At 43.6% G+C, this 21575-nt stretch overlaps 1 protein-coding gene and 1 long non-coding RNA gene across 2 annotated transcripts in view; both read right to left on the bottom strand.

The window, feature by feature from the left end:
- The window catches only part of LOC115830693, a 518787-nt gene that overhangs the window by 333991 nt on the left and 163221 nt on the right, over positions 1-21575 (bottom strand). The gene's annotated exons all lie outside the window — the stretch shown is intronic.
- Positions 2315-6778, bottom strand: TSPYL5 (TSPY like 5). The gene has a single exon (XM_003268336.4). It carries the CDS (start codon positions 6654-6656, stop codon positions 5403-5405), a length of 1254 nt encoding a protein of 417 aa, XP_003268384.1. The 5' UTR covers positions 6657-6778; the 3' UTR covers positions 2315-5402.

Below are 21575 nucleotides of genomic sequence, written 5' to 3'. Positions count from 1 at the left end.
GTCCCTTGTGAAGTGTGACCTAAAGGCCAAAGGTGAGGGAGGCTTCCTTTAGCCCCCTCTTCAACCCACATGGACCTAAAGCATTCAACAGCCCCATGCAGGAAAATGGAAAAAAAGATTGATTCTCAAACCCAGGTGAAAGCTAAGAAGAGACTGAAACCTATGGCGGGTGGGTGGCAGGGTGGGGTGCAGGTGGAGGAAGAAAAATTCAAAGTTGTGTTTGTCCATAGCTATAGCTCCAATGTTTACACCAAGGACTAGTTCATATAAGAGGCAATGAATGAATGAGCGGATGGAGAAGTAGTAAATCCCAGACTGAATGGGTTGTCCAAGGAACTGAAGAGAGGTATTTGAAAGAGGGCCTGGACAACAGAGGCTCTGCACCCACAGGGAAGCAAGTGCATTAACAGAATTGAACTGGGCAGAGAGCCCTTCCCAATTCATAATCCAAGCAGACTCTGAGTGAATCCTGAGAGGAAGATCAGGCCTGGAGATGCTGCTCTCCATCCCTTCTGCATTCCACGTATCAGAAAAACTCCAGGGGTTTAAATTTTGTTTAACATGCAAAATTAGGAGATTCTACATAAAGATACTGTTGATAAACTGAAGATTATTCCTACTCAAGTCAAGAGCTATATGTGAGCTGGTGCATTCTTGAACCAGACTGCCTGAATTTAAAGCCTGGCTCATTCATTACCAGCATGATCCTGAACAATTTACTCAACCTCTTTTTACCCCATTTTCTCAACCCATCCCCTCATTAAGAGATAATTATCACTTGTTATAAGGACTTAATATATTAATCCTTGTATAACGCCTGCAATAGTGCCTGGCACATGATATGCCTCAATACAATTAACTACCATAACATGTGAGGCACATGTGTGTCAAAAGAATACAAGTTAAGATGTTGTGAGGGGTTAAATTGCTCCTGCCCTCACACCAAATTCCTATGTTGAAGTCGTAATCCCCAATACTTCATAATGTAGCTGAATTTAGAGACAGGGTCTTTAAAGGGTAATTAAAGTTAAATGAGGTCATTAGAGGGGCCCCAATTCAAGATGACTAGTATCCTTATAAGAGATTAGGATATATATACACACAGACACACACACACAGACACACACACACACACACACACACACCATGTAAAGACAGAGAGAGAAGAAAGCTATCTATAAGCTGAGTGAGGCCCTCAGAAGAAACCAACCCTGCTGACACCTTGATCTTCAATTTCTAGCCTCCAGAACTGAGAAAATAAATTTCTGTTGTTTAAGCTACTCACTCTGTGGTACTTTGTTATGGCAGCCCCAGAAAACTGATACAGATTTTCTTATGAAACAAACGTGGCCCACTTCACAAATTACCAAATTCAAATGCCCTCAGGCATCTGAATATAAACAGTGCTTTAAATTCATTCATTCATTCAACACTGGAGCACCTACTATGCCCTGAACATTGCATGTTTATTAAAACCCTTCATCATATAAGCTGATTTTATTTTCTTGTCAGTAACCACTCACTTCTAGTTTTGTCCATTTTCTGCTGGGCAGCTTAGTGTGGCACTTGGTTGTCCGCCACTGCTTCTCCTGTTCAATGGGAAATGATCCTTGTTATGGATCTGAAATGAACAGCATCAGAGTATGTAGTTCTCAACTCTGGCTAAACACTAGAATCACCTGAGAAGTTTTAAAAATATCTACACCCAGACCTACCCCTTACCCCATTCTGATTTAGTTGGTCTTTGTGTGGAGCTCTGGCAGTGTTTCTGTAAGCTTCCCAGACAATTCTAGTGTGCAACAAAAGTTGAGCACCATTACTTAAGTTTAAAAGGGCCTTCAAGGTCACCCCCCGCTTTCGACTCAAAGTGCAGTTCACAGATCACCAGCACTGTCATCATCTGGAAACTCATTAGAAATGCAGAATCTCAGGTTCCATCCCAAACTACTAAATCAGAATGCATATTTTAACAGGATTCACCACACAATTCAGATGCACTCTAAAATTTAAGAAGCACTGTATTCCTACTAGAATCTAGATGATTCATAGAATCTAGATTATTCTAATGGGAGTTCACTGCTTCTGAATCAACTAGAAAGCATGTTAAAAACTAAGCTACCTGACTTCCTCACAGAATCACAGAATCTCAATCTTTGGGAAAAAGGCCTAGAAATCAAAATTTTATGTAATTTTGTGTAGCTAGTCACACAAGGGTCTGCGGCTTGGGAATCACTTATCTAGGGCAATGTACATATTCTCTCAACTGCCCAGCCTCTGTTTAAAAACCTTCCAATTCTTTTTTGAAAATCAGAAATATAACAGAGATACAGGTTTTTATTTTTCCATCATGCATGCAAACTTACAACTATTTATACTGTTTAAGAACACAGAAATAATTGCGTTTTAACAAGGTGTCAAATTACCAAGTACAACAACCAGTTACTAATTATTTTGGGGAGGTTATTTTCACAGAACACAGCAACAATTTCCAAATTATTCTTCCAAAACCAGAGTTATGAGACCAATACAAGCTGATAACAATGCTAATGGTCACACAAGTTTCCATGTTACACAGAAAAAAAAAGATTGACATTCTGGTGAAGGGTCTCAAGTACCTTATTATATCAGAATTTTTGAAAGAGTTTTACAACAGAACAGTCTCTCTCGTTTTGTGGATGCAAGGGAAAGGAGGCATCCCTCTTATTTCTTTTTGAGACTCCTTGTTAATTCTTAAAACACATTTCTAAGGCCCATCTCTGGAACTTCACTAGTTAACATTAAAAGCAAAAAGCAGACCTGATGTGATTGTGATAGTGCACCCCATCACTATCACCATCAAAAGAGACTACCAATCTCCCAAAGTAGTCACGGTTGCATTGGCATAGTGTCTTGGATTTTCAATAAACAATACAGGTGAAAAGAGGGAGATACAGATGAAACCAGGTTGACCATAACTGGTAAGTGATGCAGCTAGGTGATGGACACATGGGGTCCAAGGACCATCCTCTCCACTGCTGTGTATGTCTGAAAATGTCCATAATAAAGAGCAAAAAAAAATAACAAAAAACAAAAAAGCAGACTTGCACAGCTGTCTTCCCATTAGACTAAAATGGGGAAAGTGGTAAGACTTTAAAGGCAAAATGTGCAGCATATAGCATTCTTCTGCATGTACAAAGCCACAACTAGAACAAAAAAATAAAGCATCCAAAGTAACATTATTCTGTTTCTGGTTTGTCTCTGTGGCTTATAAAATCTACTAATGATAAGATTGGACAAAACTTTGGGAACATCCTCAACTAGGCATCCTATTTGTTCATAACCCCTTCAATTCTCCTTTTCCAAGCTAAGGAGGTCCCTCCCATACTCTATCACTGAGAGACAGGCATGCTCCCCCTGCAGCCATTTCTGTCTGATTTTCCAGGCCCACTCCGTACCAGTATCATACCTACTTGACAGTTTTGCTCCAAATCCCCCGCCTAGCACACCTTGCTACAACTTTAAGTCAATGACTCTCTTGAGGAACTTAGAATGAGGCCTCCCTAACAAAAGAGAAGGTAGGGAAGAACAGGTGTAGATACAGCCCTTCTTACCCACCCTCAGGGATAAGAGAGGGAAAGGCCCAGCTCCGCTTTTATACCCACTGGAAATAACCTGGAGATCCAAAACAGATTCTGCCCATCCCAATCCCCATTCCCCAGGAGAAGCTTGAGATGCTCCATATTGGAGACTAAAGCCCACTCCTGGGGCTATTTGAGGTAGAAGCAAAGAGAGCAAAGGACTGCTGAAAGTGGGAAAGCTGGGGATTGAGGTCCAGATAGCCAGAGGCTACCACAAAGGAGGAAACAGCAGGAGGCACTTGGGTCTTAGGGAGCATTAAAACAAAGTCAAAACAAGAGTAAACACTAGTTTATGACATGGCTGCCTTGGGGTTTATAACTCAAGCAGATGCTAGGCATGAAAAGGATTTTCAACTTCAGAACTGTAGAGCAAGCCCAGGAGACAGGTTCAGGGTTTGCCAGCAGATCCACTTGGCCTTCTGGTTTCCTCAACTCTCTTTCAACGTAGTATGTGTGCACAGTGCCAAGTTCTCAGCTACCTCCCCAGCTGTATGTAGAAAAATGTGGTTTTTCAGTTGTTTTCTCTGTGGTACTATTTAAACAAAATAAAAAGGAATAAGGAAAGATGGAAGGGGAAGGTGGAAGGGGAGGAAAGGAGGCTATCAGGAAACTGAGGGAGGAAAGAAGAATGAGAGGGAGGGAATGAGGGATGGAGGAAGGCAGGCAAGCAAAGTAAGAAGTATAAGCAACCTGAAGTCAAGCAAGCAGAGGCCCACAAATCAGAAATATCTCTTCCCAGAACCCCTACTATGGCACTCTGCTCACGTCTTAGATGGGAATAAGAGAAGTTGACAATGGTATCTGGATTCTATTTAGGCCCAGTCCTCACCCTCACCTGGAGCCACAGCATAATGACAGTGAACACATGTCCACACATACCAGCCCGCCCATCAGTCTGGCAGCCAGTAGGGTTCCTGGAAAGCTGGGAGGGTAGGTGTGTGTCTCATGCACTGGTAGGCGGCCTCGGTCCACAGGCAGTTCTTGAGGTCCTTGTTGACCAGGAAGCCAACTGGGGCTGAGAGCAACCCAGACAAAACTTAATGGCTTGATAGTGACACAGCATGGCGCAGATCTTGATGAAAGTTCACCAGTAGAAGGGCCCAGAAGCAAGAAGAGACACACGGTGGTACAGAACACATGGCATACTGTTTCTTGCCCTTAACTTCATGCATGCCCAGAAGTCAAGTGCCATTCTGCAGAACATCAAGCAGGATGGGTATCATAGACCACAGGCCAAAGCCAGAAATAAAGCAGATGACATCTTAGCTGGTGACCCCAGACCCACAGAACAGGAAGTTCTGGCTGATGACTAATACCATGTGCACTGGCTTCATTCTGCAGTGGCAATGGAAATGCTTGCATAGATGACATGCATGGCCAGCACCAACACGAAGCCCAGCAAGTCACTGGCCCTGAAGGAGCAGAGCTTGAGGATGCACAGGTCGTCCTGGAGGATGACTCATGAGTGTCCATGTTAAAGACAAGCAGGAAAGGCCAGAACCAAAAACAAGGTCCAGGCAATGTAGATAACAGGCAGCACACATCTAAAGTATGTGTGCTTAACATATGAACAGTCCGGGTGCGATCACATAACATGTGACACTAACGTAGAAAAGCAAGAGGCTATGGGAGGCAAAAGAACATGATGATAAATGCCATATTCTTGTAACTAAAGTCCAAAGGGTCTATAGTACACAGAGGCCAACATGAAGAGAAGGCAGAGAGCCAAATATGTAGTCAACCAGGAGCAGCCCAGCAGGAGGTAGCAGGGAGACTTGTGCAGGATCAGTTGGATTGGCTCACCCCAGGCTGAGCAGTCTCCACTGGCTGCTTTCCTGGACCTTGCCTGCCTTCTTTTTCCTTTCCTTTCTCTACACGAGCCCCTTCACTCAAAAGGTAGAACTGCAAGGGATTGGGCCACAATTCTTCGTTGATTATCTCCACAATCTTGTCAGACTCAATGGAGCTGTGGTTTGAAAACCACCCAAAGAAGCTACGGTTGTTTTCTGGGTTTCCCTGGCTTAGGGACTGGAGATCATGCCCTGGGAGCCACTGGATTGGAGTAGAACGAGACACCACCTGGCCAGAAGGACCACACCCATATTCCTTGATGAGCACCTTATTTTGGAAATATGGGTTGCGATCGAAGTAGAACTTGATTTTGTAGCCCAATCTGGCAAGGCCAAGCTCTTCCACTTCCAAGCTGTTTAAATAGCTCAGTACCTCTTTCTCTTGGCTGTTCAGAAAGGATGCTAGCTGGGGGTGGTTCTGAAATGCTTGCCCCCAAAAGCCCGGGATATTTTGGATGAGGTGGTTCCTGCGCTCCAAGTGCTGCAGTCGCAACTGCCCAAACTTCCTGGAGAGCCGAAGGTAGGCCCTGTCCGCCTGGGCGTTCATGTTCTCCAGCTTCAGCTGCACGTTCTCCAGCGTATCCATGCTGCCTTCCGTCGCTGGGGGCCCCGACCCTGCATCCCTCTCTTCCTTCTTTTCCTCCCCAGCTGAGACCGAGAGATTCTCCCCTGCCGCCCCTTTCTTCTGCCTCCCACCAGCTATGACCTGAGGCCCCCTCCCCGCGGTGCTACAGGTTTCTGGGGCCTTCTTCCCGGCAGGGCCACGCCGGTTTCCAACGCGGGGGGCATTTTTCGGCCTTCCAACGGTTCCCGCTGTTCCCACGAAGACCGTGTCTGCGGTCAAGCGCTCCGAGAGAGACGCGGCCTTCCCCGGGCCGGGCCTGGCCGCGGCCTGCCCGCGGTCCCCCGCAGCTCGGGCCCGCAGCGCGAGGCCACAGTCCAGGGGGAGCCGGCAGGCGGCCTCCTCCCCGAGCCGGAGGAGCTGCGCGGACGCAGCGGTTTCCAGGCCACCCCACCCCGCGCCAGCCTGCACCTGTGCCGCCTGGGTGTCTTCCCCGAGACTCTGGTACTGTGAAGGGTCCGGGTCGCGCGGGGCGTCGTCCGGAGCAGGGCGGACTCGGGCTTTGGCGCGGCCTTTGCCCCGGTTTTTGGCGCGGGAGGACTTTCGACCCCGACTTCGGCCGCTCATGGTGGTGGCGGAGGCGGCTTCAAAGCCACGCTGTGACCCTGCGGCTCCTGACACCAGCTCTCGGTCGGGACCGAGCGGGTCTCTCCACGGCAACCGCCGACGTCACGACCGTACAACTGTACGGTCGCGAGAGGACGGGATGCGCCCGGTGATTGGTGCCGCCGCTGCGGCTGCGCAGGAGACGACCCCCGCGGGCGCTCCCACCCCCATCTCGCGCGGACTCGCTTTAGGTCTCGGCGAGTTTCTCTGATTTGCGATCGGGGGGTGCTGCCCTTTCATCTTTTCCCTGCGGGCTCATCGTGCCCTCAGGGTCTCGTTGAACAAGGCAACGCTAAGAGCCATCACCACCTGTCCCCCATCACCTGTTTTCTAAACTAAACATCGTCAGCTCCTCCAGTTATCTCTTGTGGCATCTGTCATGAAGAAAGTGCTCGGGCGTGTGTGTCTCTCTTTGAACACCTTTGCTGAGGGATTTGCTCTGGTACCTTAACTCCAGAGAACGTAAAGGTGGATGCTATAATGCCGGGCTTAAAAGCGACTTGGTACGTAGTGAGATGGTAGTAGAAATTGTAAAAATAATGGCAACTAGTATTTTGTATCATTTGTGCCAGGCACTTTACTAGGTGCTTTAAATGCATTATCTCAATTTACATAGGAGGTGTTGATATCATTCCCATTTTCCAGATAAGAAAACTGCAGCTCAGAGACACCCGGGCACATTCCCCAGGTTACACAGTAAGGGATGGAAGCACAATTCAAACTCAAGCCCATGGGACTCCGTATCCTATGCCTTATATTTGGAAATGGCAAGTCCTTCCAGACTTGTTCCACTGTCAATTACTGGGCTCGCACTTAAGAAATCAGCTTTGCTCCTTAACAAACAGGCTTCCGTGGACCACCTGACCACCTCTTCTGCCTGGGAACATCACCCAAGTCCCCCAGCTGCCTCAGTTTACAGAACTGGACTATCACTCTAGGTATAGGACCAGAAGTGAAGACCTGTATTAGAGCTCCTGTAATTGGAGTAAGACAAGAATCTGGTCAGAAGTGAAATTATTATTCAGGGAGCAGATTGAGGTTCAGAAGCAGAGCCTCCACGTGGCACTGCAGAAGCCCTAGAAACTTCTTACACTGTGCACGGAAACAGCCGGACAACCTCCCTCATAGTCCCGGAGGCAGCCCTGGACCACGCTCTTACTAGCGAGGTAACAGGACCATGAATAGTGAGGGGACCCGTAGCTAATGTAAAAATATAAAGAAAAACTTTTGAGGTTGTCTTTTCAGGCTCAAAGGGCACAAAAAGGCCCTTGTAATCAGCTAGTGGAGAGATAAGCCCAAAAGCCCCTGGGACCTCATTACTCAAAGTGTGGTTGTGGACCAGCAGCCTGATATCACCTGAAAGCTTGTTAAAGATGCAGAATCTCAGGCCTTTCCCCAGACGTACTAAGTCAGAATTTGAATTTTAACAAGATCCTGGGTGATTTGTATACACCCCTAAGTTTAAGGAAACAATTTAAAGAGGAATTATTTTTATACAGATGGCCCTATTTTAAGCCGGCCTAATACAAGTGATCCCTCATTTTCTCAAAAGCTCTAGAATAGCCTGCAAGGCCCTGTATGATCTGGCAAGTCCTCTACCTGCCACTACATGAGTTACCTCTCTGACCTCATCTTCTCTCCTCTCTCCCACCTCTAGCTACACCGGCCTCCTTGCTGTTCTTAAATTCACTAGGTAAACTCCTGCCTCAGAGCCTTTGCACTGGCTCTTCCTTCTACCTTAAATGCTCTTTCCCGATGTGGTTGGTGGCTTTGGCCAGCTGCCTTCACACTTTGCTTAAATGTCACCTTCTCAATGACCATCCTATTTAGAATTGCCACCCACCCCATCCCTTTTACCCTGCTCTACTTTTTCTTTATTCCAACACACTATACCAATTATTATGCTTATTAACTATCTCTTCTCTCTAGAATGTCAGCTCCATGAGGGAAGAGATTTTTGTTTTGTTCACTGATGTATCCTCAGTGGCTGCAACAGTGTCTGACATATCAAGAGCACTTAATAAATACTTGTTGAAAGAAAGAACAAATCAGAGCAGAGTTTTCAAAATGGGTTTGTAAATGATTGTCTGAAGTTCAGAATAGCTCCCCTTTTCCCACAGAAGCAATGCTATGGATGCTGTATTCTCAGATCAACTCATGGAAACCTACTAAACTCATAATTTAGCCAAAAAATTATCTTTGGTTACAGAGCACCATTCAGGGACAGTCTGTAAGTAAGAATTTAGAGTGACAAATTTAAAAATTAAGTTGGGAGAATTAATATTTGACTTAAAAGGGATTAATTAGTACAAGGATTATCTTAAATTCTTGTTGAAGGCCCTTTCATAATAATTTCCTCCCAAGGCCTTCTGTGATCACCCCAGACCACAATAAGCAGCCTCGTCCTTGATCTCACAGAGTACTTGTTAACTATAGTATTCATTTGGCAGTGGGGCACACCCTGTTTTGTACCAGTTCTTTTACAAAATTACCTCTTAAGCTGGATAATCACAGCCTGAAACTCTCTGTAAATCTCAGAAAAAAAATTAAAAAATCATCTGACGCATTTGCCAACCCTCTATAGACTTTAGACATTGATGGGTTGGACCACTTCTTAGAACACTCACAGATCAATCCATCTCTGTTGTCAAGAGTCTTAATCCAGCGTCACCATCTGCGTCATGTAGCAGTCACCAATGGCTAAACCACTGCAGGATTAACACAGGGCTGGGCCATTGCAATGTGTTTATTATACAATCTGCCTTAAGCCTTTTTTCATCATGTCAAAGAGATAAGCATCAGATGAAGGGAAATAATTTATAAAAATACCCCTCTGCTCTAAGTCACCCAGTTCCCCATGGCTTTTGTATTTAAGAGTTTGGTCTGTGCTGCTGAACTGGACTGTATTTTCTTCTTGGGTATTAATATTTAGCTTTATGTGGAACTGTAGTTTGTGTTCCTAATTGGATAGTAAACTATATAAGTGTGGAGACTGTGTCTCTTTTTACTTTTATCTCTCAGAGCACCTAGCATGGGGCCTTGCACATACCAGTAATTACAATGAAAGTTTACATTTATTTCACACTTTATATAGTGCTATGCCTTAACTCATTTAATCTCTGCAATCACCCCATGGGGCAGGTGCAATTATTGTTCTCATCTTGGAGAGGAGGTTACTGCCACACAAAATGGTTCCATAACTTGCCCAAGGTCACACAGTTAATATTATGTTTTTTGCCCAAGCGATCTGACTCCAGCACCATGCTCTTAATTAAAAATACATGATGTAAAATTATGGCTTAAGAGATTAAAACTTTCTCTAGTGGGTAAAAATACCTTTTAATGTTAAAAAATTATATATATTAAATATATATATACACACATATGCAGATGCATACATATACACATAATACATACATCAATTAGTTATGAGTCATTTATTTATGGGGTATACAATATACCTGACATAGCAATACTCAACATAAATTTAGTTTCAACAGCCCATGATGAGAACGAAGCATCTCTATTTGCACTGCATTTATCATAAACATCCTGTTAATATTATGAAAGAAATGCAAGTTTGCTGTCATGAACTCAGAGATCCAGGAGTGTCGTGAACTTCTTGCAATATCTGCAGGCTTAAGTTCATGGTAATATAAGCATTTTATTGATTATTTCTAATGTAATATTTCTTTATTAGCAAATATTTATTAGAAATTATAAAATATTTTTCAAATGTTTATGTGTATTATGTCTATATGTATGTATATGCATATGTACTTGTGTGTATGTAACTCAAAATATTAGAATAAAAAGTCTTCACTTTTGTTTTCTGCATATTGTGCTTTCTCCATTCCTTTTGATATGTTTTCTTTGAATCATAGAAATTTACAAGCTGGGAAAAAGACATTTGTCATCCAGCCTACTCCCCAGCCAAGGGAACAACATTCCCCATCATTTCTCTCATAGAGCTTTAGGATCCCAGACCTGACATTTTTAGCCACAGGACTTTTCTATTCTTCCCCAAGGAGAAAGTTTAAGTCTGTTAGATAGCAGTGAGTATTGCTTACTGTGTGGAATTTTGCCAACCAACCCTCCCAGGTTACCAAAGGGCATGGAAAAGAAGGCAGTGTCCTAAGAAATATTTTCATAGTCAAGGAGGGAGGGAGAGAAAAATCTGCCTCTTATGATAAATTTCAAGACTATTTGAGCTTAACATCTGAGAAATTTGTCTAGCTTCTTGCCAGTTCCTTGCCAAAGAGGAAAATTTTATGGTAGACCACCTAACTTATTTCAGTTCATATCCTATAGGTAGCTATAAAATATTTTAAAATATTGCCTGATGTATTCTATCTTCTTGGCATTTCCTTTTTATCTTGCAACATCTTAACCATTAAAAAAGATCTTACGCTGACGCTTTTGTTCTAGAAAAGGGAAAAAAAAAAGCAAAGAACCCAGCAAGCAGAATTTCAGCAAGTCAAATTCTTCACTTTCAATTTCAAAATTGGCTCTTGAGAGGGTAAGACACAATAGCATGGAAAGAGAAAGATATATATTTGAAGAGTTAAATGCGCACGCGTGTACACACACACACTGCCTCTACTCTCACTGTGTGTGTGTGAGAGAGAGAGAGAGAGTGTGTGTGTGTGTGTGTGTGTTTGTGTGTATTTAGCTCTCCAAAGATAAGTCCTGGGGCACTAACAGCATAGAGTTTATAACATTAACCGTAGAAGAGGAAAAACATGATGATATACAAGCCATTTCTCCGCTACACAAAGAGGAGATAAGAACCTTTTCTGGTCTGGAGTCGAGGAACTTGGAAAAGATTCAGAGAGCGAATAATTGGTGTAGGGTCTTGAGAAATGCTTCTCACAGTGACCACACAGTGACCACCACATGGGTCAATATCCTTGGAGCATTGGTAAAGACCACCTTCTCTGGACAAGACAGAGGTATGAGAATAGGGAGAATTAGTTCTCCACTTGACAATTAAAACTCACACAAGCAAGGGCTTTTCTCAGAGGGCTCCATACCATCAAAGGGCAGCCAAGACAGTATAAAAGTATGTATAGGGTAACAGAGAAAGTTCTGAAATGGCCTCTCTCACCCCGTATGCCTCCCACTCCCAATCTCTTGCAGCCCTAGAATGAAGTGGAAGGGCAGCCATATGTTCCTCAGGCTTGCTAAGAGAGGTCCAGAGGTTGGCTAAGAGCAGATGGAGTTCAACTGGGTCTTGCAAGGTACGCACAGAAGTTGCAGAGTAAAGGGCTTGGTCATCAGATATCATGGGGACGTGCCGCATCAACGGACACAATAAAAGTAGTGGCAGATCCCAAAGATTAGGCAGGGCCAGCTAAGCTTCAGCAGCGGCCAGCAAAGACAGAAGATGAGATGCACACCAGAAACCTTTTCACCAGTTACGGGATGGATAACCCTTGGCCCCTGAGAAGATGGAGAAAAGAAACAGGGAACACCCTAAATGAGTACATATTTACCTCAAAGAAACTAGAATTTCAAGTAGTACGTTACCAAGTTACCTGAATTGCCATGGTTAAATTCATCTGGATTTTATAAATTGTTATAACTATAAAAAATTATATTCACTACAATAGTATTTTCTGGACCAGACCCAGTATCTAACAGATGTAGCCATATAACACTAAAGCGGAAGAAACTCAAGAAACAAGTGACTTTAAAACTCCCTGGAATATAAGTCACATTAATAATTTTAGAAATAGCAAAAGGTATTAAAAGAAGACTTCATAAAATATGTTATGATCGCAAAAATCAAGAAATCCACGAAACTCGAAATATGAGCATTTTTTACTACAGTTAAGAGTAACTTCTAAAGCAAAACTGAGTGCTCTCCAAGAAAGTCTTTCATTCATTGCTTATGAGTTAAATTTAGAACCATGGGTACACTCCATTTATTGCAGCTATTGCTTTTAATACATAATTTAGTAATTTATCATACACTGGAATTCTTCTCCAGTTGGGTTACATATGCAAGCCTTTTGCCTCCAACCAGACCAGAAACTTCAAGTTGCAGAAACTGAACTTGCTTTATGTAAGCTGTACCGTGCCTTCTCCCTGAATTACTCCAAAGCCATTCCTGCACCAAACAAACATCATCAATTTCCAAACCCAAAACAAGTTGTTCTCAGTCAACACCACCACGTGTTTTCTAGTGCAGAAAACAGCAGGGATGCAAGGTCTTTTTCTTCCCTACCATCTCTTTTTATGCCACTCAATAATGCTGATATCATACTTGTTTATATCTTTACAGTTATACATACATACAGCCACACTCTTGACTTCCTTACTCCTCTTTTTCTTCTCCAAATACAACACATCAATTACTAGTGTAGAAATATACTAAAGAAAAAAGTAAAGTTGCAAATTTTTCACTTGGAAGATTGAGAGGAAAAGATCCCAATAGAACATGGATATGCCAGATGTCATTGAGAAACAGCAAGATGGAAAACAGAAACTGGAATCATATCCACCTCATGTACTCTAAGGCCCTGGATGGTTTTGAGAGTGAAGAAGGCATACTGCTTCAGAGAATGGCCAGGACCAGCATGGAGTTAGGGTCCTGGGGTAAGGTGGGGGAGGTATCTCAGATAACCTGGCACACCTCAGACACAAGCCAAGCAGCTTTGGTGGTGACAGAAACCAACTAGAAGATCCTCCCCCACTTTATCAAGCAAGTCATCGTTTTCATGAAGCTAGGAGTTTGTACCTAGGATATAAGAGACATGAACAAAGATAAAATTAAGTTAAATTTTAAATGAATGGGGAAGCATTGTGTTCAATCATAAGTTGTAATCAATTAGAGTCCATAAGTATGGGGTTTCATTGTTCCACTTTATTTTACCTGGGCTAATTCAATTGAAGATACTCCTTGGCCTCTGGAATGCCCACTTTAGTTATTAATTTTGTATTTGTATAACACTTGGTAGCAATAAGACATTTTTAAAAGCACTTAAAAATGAATATTCAAGAAGAAGGACAAAGGAAAATTAACGGCTGGGAAATCCAGAAAAGAACAAAAGAGAGTAAAGTACCCAAGTGCATTCAATTCTATTGTGTTTGATATACTTGCTAAAGGCAGGCCACAGATTGGACTCTCACCTTTTATCCATCAGTGCAAAGAGAGAAATCAGATGTGGTATAACATTTATAATGTTTGTAATATTAAGAAATAAAGAAAAAAACACATTCTAAGGGAAAACACATTTATTTACAATACTTAGCCCAGAGAGGAATGTCAAGATTGAAAGTCCCAGTGGAATCCTGACATTGAATGGAGCCCTGTGGGCCCGTCCTGTGGCACTCGCCTTAGGCTGGTGAGCAGAACAGAGAGACACTTCATAAAAGCAGTTCCACAGTGGTTTAGGTCCAAAACTAGAATGACTCAATCCAAGGAAACAGTTCGTAGAATTTAGAGGAGACAGTGGACATGTATCTCAAAGTCAGCCTCTGCAAACACTGCCTTCTTCGATTGACATTATTCTCCCTGACAAGAGCCTGGAGCCTGGGTATTGTCTGTGGTAGACAACATCACATGAGGAATGGACTGTGTTGAATTTCATTCTGTTTCCTGCACCAAATGGGTACAGACCTTTCCTGAGAGCCATGCCTTCCATTGCTTTTAAAAATGTTTTCCCACTTCAAGTCCTCCCCACCTCACATTCAGACTGTTAGGTCCCAGTGGAGTTGAACATTTTTCTTCTCAGAGTGACTCTGCACCTTGGTTTCTCCATAGTATCAGAGATGGTTGTTCAGGTCAGGGTTCAGGTACAGGGTCGTGCAGGTGGTGGAATGAATAAAGTGACCCAGTGCAGTCCTCAGGAAGTCACAGGGGCTGGGAGGGAGTGTGGGTTATGCCTCATCTCAGACTGAGAGTTGCCACTCAACTCCAACTGATTGCTGCTGTGAAGAACTCTGCATTTTTATGTGAAATTTCTTACTTTTTAAAATCCCATGAGAGCCAAATGAAATAACGCTGCTTGTGGGCTCCACGGTGCAACCCCTCTTCCATGCCCATGTTCTTTAAAAACTAAGTTTTTCAATGAAAGCATGAACAAATGTCTGGAAATTATTTGAATTCCCCTAAAGAACAGAGATTTTTGTTCCTGTCACTCCAGAGAAGCTTTTGAAAATAAACAGCAGTAATATGATTCAAGGCAGGACTCCACCTTGTGTTAAAGAGGAAAGAATTGATGGCAACTGGAAGACAGCTTTTACAAGTAAGGGATATTTTTGTTAAGCAAGATTTTTAGTCTTTTTCATTTTAAACATCAAAGATGATGACTGTGTGGGTTTTTTATTGTTATTTTTTTCCTTTTTTTTTTTTTTTTTTTTGAGATGAAGTTTCGCTTTGTTGCCCAGGCTGGAATGCAGTGGTATGATGTCAGTTCACTGCAACCTCTGCCTCCCAGGCTCAAGCGATTCTCCTGCCTCAGCCTCCCGAGTAGCTGGGTTTATAGGCTCCCACCAGCATGCCTGGCTAATTTTGTGTGTGTGTGTTTTCAGTAGAGATAGAGTTTCACTATGTCGGCCAGGCTAGTCTTGAACTCCTGACCTCAAGTGATCCACCTACCTTGGCCTCTCAAAGTGCTGGGATTACAGGCATGAGCCACCGTGTCTGGCCTTATTTTTCACTTTTGTACAGACAGAGTCTTGCTTTGTTGCCCAGGCCGGTCTCTAACTCCCAGGTTCAAGCAATCCTCCCACCTCATTCTCCCAAACTGCTGAGATTGCAGAAATGAGCCCATGCTTACCCGTCATTATTTTTAATTGGTTTTATTTTTTCATACATAGGGTTCTGTGCTACCTCTGTTTTCTTTTTCTTGCTTGCCTTTTTTTTTTTTTTTTTTTTTTGAGACGGAGTCTCGCTGTCACCCAGGCTGGAGTGTGATGCCGCAATCTTGGCTGGCTGCAACCTCCGCCTCCCAGGTTCAAGTGATCTTTGTGTCTCAGCCTCCTGAGTAAATGGGATTACATGCACCCACCACCACGCCCAGCTAATTTTTTGTATTTTTTTGTGGAGACAGGGTTTCACCACGTTGGCCAAGCTGGTCTTAAACACCTGATCTCAGGTGATCCGCCTGCCTTGGCCTCCCAAAGTGCTGGGATTACAGGCGTGAGCCACCATGCCCGGCCCGTTTTCTTAAATATGTAGTTTAGACTCCCCAAGCATGTTCTTCTCCCTACAATACGAAGGCTTTTCAAGACCAGCTCAGACCCATTCATGCTGCTTGCGGCCCTCAGCAGTGGGATCTGCAGATCTTTATTGAGCGACTAAAATGCTCCTGACGGGAACGGCAGGTGGAGTGACTAACTCTGCCTCTTTGGATGATTTTTTCCTCCCCATCTTAATCAATACCTACATAATTGATCAGGTGAGCCAGATGGCCCTTCCACTTCACAGATTAAGACAATTAGGACACCAGACAGGTGTTCAAGCTGGCATTTTTCATAACTAAGACAAGAAAAATCTAATACTTTATCTTCCTCAGAAAAAGGCAAGCTCCATCTGGTCCTGGGCATGAATCAGTATTAATTCATATGCTATCTAGCTAAAAATGGGTACAACCATATTTAGACAAAATACGGTATAAAAGGGAATTATGCGTCGGTAAGTTTGTAAGAGCTCCCACCACAAAATCTGGATTGAAATATCATAGAAAAACCCTAATAGAATACTGAGAACACTGTGTGTACCAACATTTTACAGACACTCTAAGAGAAAGAGGCTGGTTCTAGAAAGCAACTAGACTCCCTTCTCTAGTACCAAATCTCAGAGAGACGAAGAGCTCTGAGACCGGGGGAGCCTCACAGCTCTGAGCTCTGAAATGACTGGGGGGAACAAAAAGACCTAGAAACACAAGGCGAGTTATAAGGAAAGATCAAAGATCTATTTCTGGAACCTGGACTTACAGAGGGTACTCCTCCCATGCCACATGCTATTTCAATGGGAGAAAATATGCAAAACAAGTTGCAGTTTGAACATGGAATGGTTATTTTATTTGGAACCAGAAGAATATTTACCATTCTGTAGCTAAACATAGGACTTGTATTTCAAGAGGCCAGGGGATTTATGCTTCCCTCTGTGACACACTCTCTTAACTCCAAGCCCCGGTGCTCCATTGCAAGAGTAGTAGAGGGACTCAGCTGTAGTGGAGGGACCCCACTGTAGCAGGGATCATCCTAGAAATGATACTGAACACCAAGCAGGCTCCTGCAGAAGATTTATAAACGTAAGAGTGACTCCAAAGTACCTGGGCACCCTACCCGCCACACAGAGGAGAACTGAAAAATAACAGAAGTGCCTCTGGGAAGGAAATGACAAATATTCTTCCTGTCTCTTGCCTTCCATCACTCATACCAATTAAAAAGTAAAACGAACATAGCCAATGATAACAATCAATTCTCCCAGTTTATAGTCAAACAAGATTTCAGCAACCAAGAATGTTGCAAAAAAAAAAATTATTACCATAGGCCCTGCATATTTCTATAGTAAATAAATTCATTCATCATCAAGAGAGCTTATATGATATTCTCTTGATGATGAAAGAATTCACTTATGAGAAAAGAATTCTGGAAAAAGTCATGTTAAGAATCCTGCAGGTGGAGAATAGCTAATGGATGCTGGGCTCAATACCTAGATAATGTGTTGATCTGTGCAGCAAACCACCATGGCACACAAAGATTATCTATGTAACAAACCTGCACATCTGGCACATGTACCCCTGAACTTAAAATAAAAGTTGGAAATTTTAAAAAATTAAAAATTAAAAAAAAGAATCCTGCAGGCATAATTCAGTCTGGCCTTCTGGCCTCAATTTTACTATTCAAGAGTAACTGGAAAATATCATGCATGACAAACCACCCCAAAATCACACACAATTAACGAAGTAAAATGTCATTTTAAAATTAAAATAGAAAATTTGTTAATGTTTTTGGGATGATGTTTGCTGAATGGGATAGGTGGGACCATGTGTGATGTAGGAGGGGGTTGGCAGGAAAGAGTGGCCACAGGCAGGGTGCTAATTTATGAGTCAGTACGCATGAGGACCTAAAGAAATCTAACCCAGGTTTTTATGATTTTGAACTCAGAAAAACGCAGCTACCTGCTGACAAGCAGCAGCAATGCTGAAATAAGAGAAAAGAGAATTGGGGCCTGCATTTGTTTCCTATTGCTGGTTTAACAAATCACTACAAATTTTGTAGCTTCAAACAACATGAACTTATTATTTTACAGTTCTAGAGGTAAGAAGTCCAAAACGGTCACACTGGACTAAAATCAAGTTGTCGGCAGCTCTGTTCCTGATGGAGGCTCTAGAGGAGAATCTGTTCCCTTGGCTCCTCTCTCTTCTAGAGGCTGTCCGCCTTCCTTGGCTCTTCCAATCAGGAGTTACATCGCTCCTACTCCTGCTTCCATCATCACAACTCCTTCTCTCACTCAGACCCTCTTGCCTCCCATTTTCACTAATAAGTACCCTCATGATAACACTGGGCCCACTCGGGTAACCCAGTATCATCTCCCCATCGCAAGAACTTTAACTCACATTTGGAAAGTTCCTTTCTCTATATAAGGTAACACATTGACAGGTTTCTGGGGATTCGGATTTGGACATGTTTGGAGGCCATTATTCTGCCTAACACAATGTCATAAACTATTGAGCTTTATTTCTAACAGAGAAGTGTCAGAAGAAAATGATCAATTGTCATGTTTTAAAATTGTTCATCTCCCTCTCATACAGACTCAAACCTTTTTATTCCTGTGCCCTCTATCTATTTTATATTAGAAATGGCTAGAATTTGCTGGGTGTTTGTAAGTATCAGCTACTGTGCTAGGCAACTTACTTGCGTTTTCATATTTAATTGTCTCAACAATCCAGTGAGGTAAGTGCCATCCTCATCCCCGCGTTGTGAATGGGAAAACTGAGGCTTACAGAAGATAAGTCATTTGTCTGAGCTTTTACAGCTGAAATTCAAACCTACGTCTGTTTGAATTGAGCTAGGGCTCCTAACCAATAAGAAAAAAAAAAACCAGAATATATTGAGGCTTACAATAAACAAAGGTGTATTCTTCCTCATGCTCCATATTGGACACTACGTGTTCATCTGGGGCCTGCTGCAGCCTGCACATCATCATCATTCTGAGACCCTGGCTGAAGACGCAGTCCCTGCCTGGGAGATTGCCCTTCTCAGATGTTGCTCTTCGTTAGCAGTGGGGAAACACAGGGATGGGGTGGAACTTCTTGGAGGTTTTTAGGGTGTTAATTTGGAAGTGATGTGCCCCACTTCTGTTCACATCTCACTGGCCAAAACAAACTCAATGACCAAGCCTGATATCCATGTAGCTGGGACAAATCATTCTGTCACCATGCAGGGCAGCAAATATTTGGAAATGATAGTACACTCTGCTATGGCTCTTAGCTTCTGTGCTCACGGAGATGAGAGGAAAAACAATAAACTATTATTATCACAGAGAGTCAAGATGACCTTGGACTTTCCTCAGTGGCAAGCACTCACCTCCAGGCCAGATGGACTCCTGGGTCTATGTAGAAGAGGCCACCTGTATAAAGGGAGATTCTGAGAACCTGAAATTTTCCTTCAACCAGATGCCCAAAGTGTCTGACACTCCACCAGTAGAGATAAAGTCGTGCTGCCTGAGGATAGCTATGTGCTACTAGGAGTTATGACGTGTTCTTCAAGGAGGCTTTCTCCCACCTGGTAGGACTCTTGGTATGGAGCTCCCTCAAAGCAGCAGATGAGAAAGAGTAAGGGTCTTCTAGTCTGAAGGCTTTGTAGAATTCTAATCCAGATGAAGAACACTCTTCTCTGAGGACAGTTGTTAGGACTCAAAGATTGGGAATGATTACATCTTGTCCAGTATTTCTGAAACTGTGCTTCAAGGAGCCCTTGGTGTGCTATAAAGGTGTCTCAGAAACAGCAAGAGAGATACACATAACCTTTACATGCCCTTATGCCCTGGGGGCTTGACATACACAGAAGCTAGGGCTAGGATAAGACATGGGGCTTTCAGTCCATCAGCAAACAAATGGATAAAGAAAATATGGGGTGGAGCCAAGATGGCCGAATAGGAACAGCTCTGGTCTACGGCTCCCAGCGTCAGCAACGCAGAAGACAGGTGATTTCAGCATTTCCATCTGAGGTACTGGGTTCATCTCACTAGGGAGTGCCTAACAGTGGGTGCAGGACAGTTGGTGCAGCGCACCGTGCGCGAGCCGAAGCAGGGCGAGGCATTGCCTCACTCGGGAAGCGCAAGGGGTCAGAGAGTTCCCTTTCCTAGTCAAAGAAAGGGGTAACAGACAGCACCTGGAAAATCGTGTCAGTCCCACCCTAATACTGCGCTTTTCCAACGGGCTTGGAAAACGGCACACCAGGAGATTGTGTCCCGCACCTGGCTCGGAGGGTCCTATGCCCACGGAATCTCGCCGATTACTAGCACAGCAGTCTGAGATCAAACTGCAAGGCGGCAGGGAGGCTGGGGGAGGGGCGCCCCCCATTGCCCAGGCTTGCTTAAGTAAACAAAGCAGCCAGGAAGCTCGAACTGGGTGGAGCCCACCACAGCTCAAGGAGGCCTGCCTGCCTCTGTAGGCTCCACCTCTGGGTGCAGGACACAGACAAACAAAAAGACAGCAAGAACCTCTGCAGACTTAAATGTCCCTGTCTGACAGCTTTGAAGAGAGCAGTGGTTCTCCCAGCACGCAGCTGGAGATGTGAGAACGGGCAGACTGCCTCCTAAAGTGGGTCCCTGACCCCCGAGCAGCCTAACTGGGAGGCACCCCCAAGTAGGGACAGATTGACACCTCACTAGGCCGGGTACTCCTCTGAGACAAAACTTCCAGAGGAACAATCAGACAGCTGAATGTGTGGTCTCACGAAAATCCGCTGTTCTGCAGCCACCACTGCTGACACCCAGCCAAACAGCGTCTGGAGTGGACCTCTAGCAAACTCCAACAGACCTGCAACTGAGGGTCCTGTCTGGTAGAAGGAAAACTAACAAACAGAAAGGACACCCACACCAAAAACCCATCTGTACATCACCATCATCAAAGACCAAAAGTAGGAAAACCTACAAAGATGGGGAGAAAACAGAGCAGAAAAACTGGAAACTCTAAAAAGCAGAGCACCTCTCCTCCTCCAAAGGAACACAGTTCCTCACCAGCAACGGAACAAAGCTGCACGGAGAATGACTTTGACGAGTTGAGAGAAGAAGGCTTCAGACGATCAAACTACTCTGAGCTACAGGAGGAAATTCAAACCAATGGCAAAGAAGTTAAAACTTTGAAAAAAAAAATAGATGAATGTATAACTAAGATAACCAATGCACAGAAGGGCTTAAAGGAGCTGATGGAGCTGAAAGCCAAGTTTCGAGAACTACATGAAGATTGGAGAAGCCTCAGTAGCCGATGCAATCAACTGGAAGAAAGGGTATCAGTGATGGAAAATGAAACGAATGAAATGAAGCGAGAAGGGAAGTTTAGAGAAAAAAGAATAAAAAGAAATGAACAAAGCCTCCAAGAAATATGGGACTATGTGAAACGACCAAACCTACATCTGATTGGTGTACCTGAAAGTGATGGGGAGAATGGAACCAAGTTGGAAAACACTCTGCAAGATATTATCCAGGAGAACTTCCCCAATCTAGCAAGGCAGGCCAACATTCAGATTCAGGAAATACAGAGAACGCCACAAAGACACTCCTTGAGAAGAGCAACTCCAAGACACATAATTGTCAGATTCACCAAAGTTGAAATGAAGGACAAAATATTAAGGGCAGCCAGAGAGAAAGGTCAGGTTACCCACAAAGGGAAGCCCATCAGACTAACAGCTGATCTC

The sequence above is a fragment of the Nomascus leucogenys genome, chromosome 16 (genome assembly GCF_006542625.1).
Source record: "Nomascus leucogenys isolate Asia chromosome 16, Asia_NLE_v1, whole genome shotgun sequence".
In the NCBI taxonomy this organism is placed as follows: domain Eukaryota; kingdom Metazoa; phylum Chordata; class Mammalia; order Primates; family Hylobatidae; genus Nomascus; species Nomascus leucogenys.
The sequence above is the reverse complement of the archived record's forward strand: the minus strand, read 5'-3'. Positions and strand labels throughout refer to the sequence as shown.

Coding starts and splice junctions, on each gene's coding strand:
- TSPYL5 (XM_003268336.4), bottom strand. CDS start 6,656: ATGAGCGGCCGAAGTCGGGGTCGAAAGTCCTCCCGCGCCAAAAACCGG.